At 28.2% G+C, this 10,580-nt stretch overlaps 1 protein-coding gene across 3 annotated transcripts; it reads right to left on the bottom strand.

The window, feature by feature from the left end:
- Positions 1-225: 225 nt before the first annotated feature.
- LOC100166463 (peptidyl-alpha-hydroxyglycine alpha-amidating lyase 1) lies at positions 226-9,103 on the bottom strand. Of its 3 annotated transcripts, none has more exons than XM_001946467.4 (9): positions 8,664-9,101; positions 7,669-7,744; positions 6,981-7,230; positions 6,621-6,913; positions 5,437-5,634; positions 4,993-5,211; positions 4,829-4,924; positions 3,641-3,769; positions 226-784 (listed from the first exon to the last, which is right to left on the bottom strand). In XM_001946467.4, exons 1-9 carry the CDS (start codon positions 8,835-8,837, stop codon positions 597-599), a joined length of 1,623 nt encoding a protein of 540 aa, XP_001946502.2. In that variant the 5' UTR covers positions 8,838-9,101; the 3' UTR covers positions 226-596. The 3 variants fall into 3 exon arrangements, with proteins under 3 accessions (XP_001946502.2, XP_016660643.1, XP_016660642.1); XM_016805154.2 differs by having other exon boundaries at positions 8,876-9,101; XM_016805153.2 differs by lacking the exon at positions 226-784 and adding an exon at positions 2,781-3,039 and having other exon boundaries at positions 8,664-9,103.
- Positions 9,104-10,580: the final 1,477 nt, after the last annotated feature.

Genomic DNA, 10,580 nt, shown 5'->3' with positions numbered 1-10,580 from the left:
GGATACAAAAGCATATCCCAGGAGAGCCAGTGAATCGGTGGACTAGCAAAGGGTAAGCCCAGAGCCAAATGATATCTTCCTCGGAATGACATGGATCCGAGATTAGAAGGTCAATTAACATAATTTTATGCGGGCGGACGGGCAAAAAGAAAAGCAGGAATTGAACAGAATATATATATATATCAAGGGAACCTTTTATAATCCAACGAAACATAAAATACAAAGTAACTATTTAAATCCCTTTCTTTTTATTTTTATTTTAATAATCGTTTACATTGTTACAAATAATATTTTGAACTCTGTTCGGTTATAACATTGCAATAGTATAGTATAGGTAATAATTAAAATAATAAACATAGACTTAAAAAGTGTTGTATAGTGTGGGTGTGTACCTACTGTATTTGTATAATATGCAGTCGGGTACTCGGGTCTATAAAAACATAGACGTTTGGCTCACAAATATTGGGGAAGTCTTCTAAGTATATAGGTCCGTTGAAAACGGTGTTACAATAAATTAATAAATACAAATAATAATAATCGTAACGATAAATCGAATCTACTAGCACGATATTATTATTATATTAATATTTCAATTATTAAGCCCTCACGTTCAGATCGTTGTCATCGTAGTCATCATCGTCGTCGTCTTCGCTCACCTCGACGGTCGCAAGTTTTTCGAATCCAGCTCGTTGTTTCTTATTGAATATGTTGCCCAAAGTAAATCCATCTGCAGCGTTGAGTGTCCGAGGCTGCCATCGACTGAAAGCTGCGTCTTTCCGGTGAGCTGAAATAATACAATTGTATGAAGTGGCATCTGCACGTACACAAAAACGTATAGGGTATATAATATAAGTATAAGTATGTTTTTATAAAATATGATATTAATTTATACCAACGCTCGTATACATAATATACAGGATGGTTCTTTTATCGCTATATATAAGAGTCATTTTTATGGTAGGTAAGTAAATATGTTATTGAAAACATTTTTTTTATTTTCATAATTTGGAGTCAAACATAACACAATATTTATTAAAGTAATAAGAAACATAAAAATGATAATGATATAAAAAATGTTTTTAAAATAACACATTCACAAAATATATTTAAAAGAAAAAAAATAAACAATAATATTTACATTATACCCATATCATATTATATTATAAGCTAGAACAAACAACTCCAGTCACATTTCAATTAGGGATGTCAGTTGAGGAACTCAGTCTTGAATTGAACATATCTAACTTACGTTAGATACTTATTTTACATTTTGTCGCATAAAATATAATAAAATACGGTGGCTATACAATCAATCAAAATGTGTGTTGGCGATCATCGTTTAAAATAAAAGATATTACGTTGACACAAAATATATACCTACAACTCCAGCCATACTAAATGTTAGGTCTACCCAGCAACTAAATTATAATGGATGTAGTATGTACTAAACAAATAAAATTGATTGGGTATAAATAGGCCAATGGTATTACGTTGAAAAATATTTTTTTAATTCCTTGTGGCTTGATAGGTACCTATAATATCAATTTTTCCGGAAATATCTTATACCCACACTCACAGTAATAATAATAATAATAATAACAATACAACTGAGTAAGACGTAGACGTAAATAATACCATGAAAAAAAAATGTGCTAGTTGTGGGAAAAAATGGCATGGTAAAAATGTTTTCCACCTTACTAAAAACTTAAATGACGCCCTGATTCGAATTGTTTTCAAATTAAACATACAACACAGGTCTTGTAAAATTGTCAGATTTTGATAACTATTATTTTATCTGAAAGAAAAAGACTTCCTACAGGCCACATCGAACTCAGATTTTTTTGTTTTACTTCAAATAATGACATAATATAATTTATAAAAAACACTTAAAATTGTATTATTTTTGAAGATATGTTATAAAGTTTGAGGATAAAATATTGAAAAACTGAGTTCGAAAAAAAATTAATCACTTAAAGGTAAGTATAAAAATACAATAATATTATATTAAATAAAAATTAGTAATTACCTAAAATATTAAATACTTTAGTAAATACCAAACCTAACTAAATTTAATTTAAAATAAAATATTATATTATATTGAACTAGGTGTCTCAATAAAAACACGTTTTATAAAATATAAGAATTAAAGATTCAATCAACCATGTTTTAAAAAACATTAAAGGAAACAATGTTATATTGGTAAAAATGTATATGAAAAAAAAAATTATCTCTACCCAGCCCAAAAACTTATTCATGTTAAAATATCTACACAAATTACATTTTGACATATCATCAACGCTTATACATTATATGTTATTTAAAACCTTAAAGAAAAAAAATAGTAATACAAAATTACTTTTCTGATAAAATTCTATACAATATATTTTAGTGGTTAGGCGTTAGGGTAGGATCCAATAATTTTTATAATATCTATAGTGAATGTAATAAGTTTTTTAACTTCAAAAAATAACAGAAAAACAAATTTAAGAAGTTATTATATAAGAAACTCATAAACACATATAATGATTTGAATAATTTCAAATATACTTAACTTGTTATGGTTGCCATCATTTAACTTTATAAAATAACTTTTATAAACTATATTTTATTCTGTAGATTCTGTTAATTTTGTACTTCTATTATAGTAAGAATGTAGCATATAAACATAAATCTTTGTTTAAAAATGTTAATTACATCATTAGATCAAACATTTCTTACTTTTTATGAAATCACAACTGTTTTTGTAACCTAATCTCTGATTATCCTTGTTAGTTACATTATTATTTTAAATTTGAATCCAAAATGTCAGCATAACGTATAAATTAGGTTAGATTAATATGGACCGGTAATAGGCGGCCTGCAGTCCATATCCAGACAGTGGTAGGAAAATAAATGGACAACCAAAAATATTTTACTTTAATGCTGATTTTTTTTTTATTATTATTTGTCTCTGTGAAATACCAAAATAACTTGCTAAGAAAAGGAAGCTGCAGCCTCAGTTAGAAAACACTTGTCCATCATCTCTAAAGAATCTAACATCTGTAACATCAGAGGTGAATATAGTTATATCCTAGGTATAATTTCTGATTCATAATAATATCAATAATGTATATTTAGAAACGCATTCAATAATATATTACGATCCACGGTGCGTGGCTATCACAGATGGAATAAAAAATAAAAACCTTTATTATCTATATTCTAAAACACTACTAATTTATTTAAGCGGTTAGATATAGAATAAGTTTAATAATACGTATAACACAAAAATATATATTTTTATTTTTTATAAAGACAAGTGTAGATCATAACTTGAATAAAGTACAGGCCTAACTATCATAGAAACTGATAAATGATAATATTCTTTTATTGTAATCATTACTTTTATTTCACTTTTACAATCATCAAATTGTATAAAAAAAAAATATTCAAAAAGTATTATAATTGAGCAATATAATAGACTATAATTATTAATTTATAAATATAAAAATATACGCAAAACATTAAAGTATAATTTAATCACTAGAACTATTTATAATGAATGAAAACTATTCACAGTATTATAATGATTATTTTATTTATTATAAACTATTCAAGTTTAGAGTAGAGTAGCTGAGTACTAGTTTAGTAGAGTACTCACCTATTGACTTAGTTCGTGTGTATATTAAAACCGTTACAAATATAGCAGCAGTGAAAAACAAACCAACAGCAATTATTAACATGATCAATAAAATTTGTTTCCCAGAATTTTCTCTTAGACCAGGACAATCTAAAATTACAAACACAATAATAATAATTAAATAACTTTCAATAATTACTGTAATTATTATATTAAAATATTATGATATTAGTCTTAAATAATAAATAATGCACTACCAGTATCATAAAATCTTTCTTTAAATTTTATAATAACAGCCAATTTTCAAAGGAAATCAGTATAAAGTTACATAATTATTTATATTTATTTGTTTTATATTTAAGACTGTATTGTGTTTATGTGATTTTACATAAGATACAATTTAAAGTGAATTAATTATGAAACCCTACCAATCACTTTAACCTAGCTTTTATTTTTTAGACATTTAATAATCAGAAAACTAATTCTTTTATTTTTCAGAATTAAAAAAACTAAATTAAGGAATTAAAAGTTAAAATAAAATATCCACATCATTCACACCACTTGGTATAAAAAAATGTAATTGTTAAATCTCCATTGTTAAAAAAAAGTGATTTGTTTTCATTATCAAGTGTCATGATAAGTGATAACCCAATTTAGAGTAGTACATTAAAATGTTTAACACAATTTATTAAAATAGAATTTCTTAAATGTAAAAAATAAAATAATTGTTACAAGAAACATTTTTCAATTAAATGTCTTATCAAATTATAAAAAATAAAATTATTAAAAGTGCAGTTTACAATAAATTATAGATTATAAATTAATACATTAATTAAATTATGAAATCTTAAAAACCAAGGAACATTGATACATTGATAATATAATAATAATGTACACTATATTTAATATTATATGTTTATAGAATTTGAAATTGTACTTTGTTAATATATTTTATAATGTTCTAAGAACCTGTAAACAAATAATTATAGAATCTAAATTTATAAAATAAGTTTTTTAAAGTTTGTTTTAGAATTGTTTCAATACAACATTTAGATAAGTGACATGTCACAAGCTACGACATTATATTTCTCAAAAACTTATATAATAAATAATGTAATATGATAAATAATATATTAGATATATATTTTATTAAACAAACAAAAACATTTGATGTAATTTTAAAATAGTTAAATTTATAATTGTACTTACTTTCTAGCACGTTATATTTATTCAACATTAATTCTTGCTCTGAAACATTAAGTGTATCAACACTTTTGTTTAGAAATTTGTTTTGAATATCTGAATCTAGAACATAGTAAGTGCAAAATTACAAAAAAATATTTTAATTAAATGAATTACTATTATTTACCTACCTAACACAAACTTCCGTATATGAGATCTTATAAGTTCCACAACATAAACAGATGTTCCATCTGGGCTTACAGCCATGTCATGAGGTCGTGAAAATTCGTTATCTTTTGGATGGAATTGTCCAATTACTTCTAATGATGTAGCATTGATCACAATTCCTTGGGCTAATGTATCAGTTATTACATCCATATTTTTATCGTTAAGTACATAAAATAATCCACCTAAAAATAAACAAGATATTTAAATTATTAAACATGAAAACAAATTGTATACACACAATATACAAATGGGTATACAAAATAATACTAGGTTTATAATATAAAGTTCAATATATTTTTTATCATATTTTTGTAATTTCCAACAAAAAAAAGTAATATCAGCAATGGGTATTATTATTTTTTAACTTTACAATAATTATTTATTAGCCATTAATAAATTGTATGTACCAGCCATTGGTGAATACGCAACACTAAATAAACGTTGAAATAATTGTGGATTAATTTCAAAATTAAAGGTTCCATTGTTGGTATTAAAACATAATACTCTGCTATTTTCACGATCGGCCACACATATCAATTCTTTGTCTTCAGCCAATGTCAAAGCATGTGGGATCCACAGTTGATAAGGAGGCACAAGCATTTCACCTTTAATTATATAAAAAACAAACATCACTAAACTTAAAAAAATAATTTAACTAAAAACTTGTTTTTTTAGTTTGCAGTACCTACTAGTAGGTATTTAGTTTTTATTAATACAATTATGTGTACATATATGTAACTCTTTTAATCCTCTAAATGTTAAAATAATACTATATAGCCAATTCAATGTCTAGGTAGAAAAATATGCACCACACAATGTATTAATAAAAATCATTTAGTATTCCAAACAATGTTTGAAACATTTATCATTAAATAAGTATGACAAAATCTTTGAAACGCAGTAGTGTTTTTTTATTTTTTTCAAATTCATTTTTATTTTTTTTATTAATATTATTATTGTAAAGAGTAATTTATTATAATAATAATTCATAAAATAAATTGCTTGGTGAGAATAATATATTTTAAGAAAGTAATCATGACAAAACAAATAAATTCCACTAAAATATAAAATACTTTTTTTACCATTTGAATCGAAGGTTATTGGAATGGTTTTTGCATTGCTTCCCCAGCCTCCCTCAACATTTATTGTAAAAATAATCAATACTGTACATTATACAATATAAGTTATAACAATTAGTAAGAAGGTATATACTCTAGGTGACTTGGTCTTGTGTGTATATATATAATATAAAGCACCTATTATACATTTATACTTAAAGATAAATATGTTTACTTTATAACGTACCTATTGTCTTGAAATAAATTTAAACTGTTTGAAACTTCTAAAATTTGATTTACAAAGATATTCAATTTAAGTTTTAATTCATTACACACAATTAATAATTTTTTTTAAACATAAATACAACCAATAATTAAAAGAACCTAAAATATACAAAAAAGTTAAATAATAATGAACAAAACGTTAGTTATTTTTTATGAATAAAATTGTAGTGCTACATGTTTTAAATGTTCTCAATTTTAGTAAATAGGCTGCATTTGTTTATAATAATATGTTACCATTTTGTATCAACCTGTGACTATAGTGGATCGGCCCCATTCCAACAGTACTCGTCCTTCAGCAGAAAATTTAATAATACGTGAATTACAATATCCATCTGCTACATAGAATTCACCACTAGTTGTTACAGCTACTGATGTAGGTTTGCAAAACTTGTCTAAGTCTTTCCCAGGTACAAATGCAGTACCAAAAGCCATTAATAAATCTTCAGAGTTAGGGCCAAATTTGAAAACTTGATGGAGAGCAACATCAGTCAACCAAACATTATTTTCATGATCAACAGTAATACCATGAGGCATATAAAATCTATAACAAAAACAATGTATGAACTATCTTTATTACAATCATTAATAACTTTTAAAACACATTGTACCTGTGACTACCCCATCTTTTAATTACCGAACCATTTTTTGGATCCAATACAACAACTACCTGTTCAGAAATTGGTCCTTTATGTTTTTCTCTGTACACATTGTTTTCAAAAAATGTAGTTTGATTCCATTCTCGATCCCCCCTGTGAAATATATATACAAAATTGTCTTTGCTTATTGAAACACCAGATATTTGCCCAATACTGTTATCTATTTGTTGTGGAAAAGGCCATTCTGAAGATTCATGCAAATCTGTAAAAAAAAAATCCAAAACTTTAAATAAAATAAATAATACAATTCTGGACACAATATTCTGTTGAGCACATATGCAAAGGCCAAAGATAAATACTTTTGTGTGTATGATTATTGATCATTGATTAATGATTATTGATTATTGATTATATGATCATTATTATATTTGTATACAATTAATATTTAATTTTAGGCATTAAATAGGTATCAATATTTACAATTATTTCAACTAATAACAATCACTAATCATAACTATATCATTTTTAAAAATCAATATGTTCTAAATTAAAATACATTTTTAATATTTAACTGAGTGATTTATAGATAATTCAAAATAGTCACCAAACTAATCTTGTATTGTCTCTGCATGATGGGGAGGGGGTATATATTTCTAAAATATTTGTTTCTAAAATTAGTAGGTATCTGATATGTACTTACGAAATTGGTGAAAAAAATCAACATTTGAATTATCAATATTATCCAGAGTATGTCCCATTTGATTCTGACCGTAAAGCTAAAAATAAAACAAAATAACATGTTAGAATGTCTTAAAAAACTACTACCTATCTTTACATTATACATATTATGCATAATCATATAATAGATAAGATGTACTCTGGTAGTCTGGTCAGAATATATGCAGATACAAATATACAATATCAATTAGCAATTTCATTTGTTTTTGAATATTATTATACATGGCATCACAAGATAGATATTATAAGCATGTCAATATGCAAGTACCTAGTTGGTTTACCTTTAATAAAATAAAACAAAACCTATATAGGTAAATACTAGAATGTGATTTGTACATCATATTGGAAAAATCAAACGAATATCTACCTTAGCTGGTTTAAACAAATGATGCACCAGTGTGATACTAAAAAATAAAAGCAATACCTAAGGTACCTACCTAGAAGAAGAAGACAACTGCAATGTAAGTTGTAACATATGTTATCAACAATAATTTTATTGCAGTATAATTTCACTGTAACTATTAGATAGAAAAATTAACTATTGGTTGATACAACTAATGAGTTATCGGGTAGGTATTTAACTTGCAACAATAGAATTAATGTAACCTTGTTTAACGGAAGTAAGTAATAGCATCAGTCTGTACTTAGATTAAAATTATGTTAAAAAGTACAAGTAATTTTATTGAAAATAATATTATAGTATTAGCAACACATTTATGTATGCAGTTGGTCAGGAAAAACTGAAAAATAATTCAACGATTTCACCCAGATCCAAACATTGATTCTTACAAGACAACCGATAAGACACGGCGGTTGGTGACATATGGCCAGAAACTATAAACCTCTTGACTTATACCTAACTGGCGGCAACCTAACATTTCCATAAGCAGTATGATATGTAATACAGCCGTGTGACCAACGACAGCAGGGTACCGCCGATATCAGACGCACTCTCACCTGGCCGGGGTCCGTCTGCTGCAACTGGACTGATATCTGTTGCGGCTGCAGGTCGTCGGTCACCAGTGACTGGTAGTCGCTACTGGCCAGATCGGACACAGAAGCGGCGGTGGTGATCAATATGCAACAGGAACTGCATGCGACAAGCGCGGTCAGGGCGACGGTGACCGACATTGTTGTCGTGCCCGTGTGCGTCCACTGGCACTACTCACCCCGACGTCGATGACGGACACAGGAGCATCACCGTCGGAATGGCTTCCGGGCAACGGATCGGGACGCACAGATTGATAGGTCCTCACACACACACACAGCCAACAGCAGCTGCCGCAATCTGTGGACTGTGGCACTCCAACTCGACGGCAGCCAGCAGATCAACAAGTCCGCCGTTATCATAGCGCGCGTGGGCGGACTGTGGTTTATCTCGGCGGATCAATAGTAACGTTAGTCGTTACCAGAGATTAACATAATAATATGACGTACAGTGTACATATATATATATACGGCCCTTGCCCCAAGCGCTATCTGCCTGACTCGTTCGCCTTTTGACACCGTTCAGACGTTCTGTCCGCAGTTGGCTCCGGGCCGCACACGGATAGCGCTGCCATAATGCCATAATGGTCAGACCCACTGAGCAGCAACCTCCCCGGCGGGCGCAATTATGGTGTAATTTTCTAGGACAATTTTCACAAGAGTTTTAATTTAATTTGTTTCCCGTATTTTGGTCGGGGCAAGTGCCATACACTAATAAAATATATCTGTGAACAAATTCCGTTGACAAAATTAAATTATTTTAAATTATCATGATTCGACAGAACTTCAAAGCTTTTTTAATATACCTACCTACCTATAACCTAGACAAATCGATATGACTTTCCCTTAAAAATATTATTCTCTATCTTTTTTTATAATGTGTGATTTTACTCCAAGATTACTTCACAACATAGAAAAAATGATTCTGCGTAAATGCGTTTTGTTTATGGTGCGCGTGGGCCAGAGAGAGAAAACAAATTCAAGCGCTGACATCTTCTTAAGTTAAAATGATTGTTATAATGTTAACATAATATATTAAAAGTTTAATTTATTTGAATAGGTATACTTACACATTAAGAAATGAATATTTGCTACTAATTAGTTATTACCTAGTTATACATATTTTAGTCACTAACAATGTTTATAAAATCGTTATATTTTCATCTAACCTGTCCACTAATAAAGCTACTTATCTAAAAGTAAATATTTTTTTTACGCTTATTTCGTTTATTTTGTTCGTGCAACAATGCCAACAAAGCATTTCGCATTTGTTTTGTTTGATCATGTACCACAATCCCTCTTATGCAATCTAACACAATAGTAATAGTATACCTACTACCATTGATTATAAATAACCTATATCTTATAAATAAATAGTATTTATAATCATTGCTATTATTATCATACTTACAGAATAGAGACGGTAACGTAAAAACCACGTCACCCATCGCGGCTGCAGTCGGACTATCCCAGTTGTTTTATTTTTGTAAATTGAATGTTTTCTTCGCGTTTTCGGATATCCGTATGGATTACGATGAAAAAACCATTAAAAAGGACGAATATAGTTTTACGCAAAAACATAAAATTTCTAGAGTGCCTAGGTTGGTATGGCCACCTACCCGCCCTGCCAGTCCATTTTCCACCCCTGTTGGTATACGTATCAGCTATTACTAATGTAATTTATTGTAATTATTTAATAGTAATTGATTTAACTGAAATATATAGATAAAATGTTTTTAATTATTTTGTTATAATTATAATATATTATTCCAAAGAACTGTTCGAGTCCGACGCATAACGCGCTACCATAAGTAATAATTTAGTTTATAGTGGTCTATGAAAATGTAAGTACCAATGTAACACGCAATGCCCGTCCACCCCTACATC

This window comes from Acyrthosiphon pisum, chromosome A2 (genome assembly GCF_005508785.2).
Source record: "Acyrthosiphon pisum isolate AL4f chromosome A2, pea_aphid_22Mar2018_4r6ur, whole genome shotgun sequence".
Lineage (NCBI taxonomy): Eukaryota > Metazoa > Arthropoda > Insecta > Hemiptera > Aphididae > Acyrthosiphon > Acyrthosiphon pisum.
This window is presented reverse-complemented; position numbering and strand designations above follow the sequence as displayed.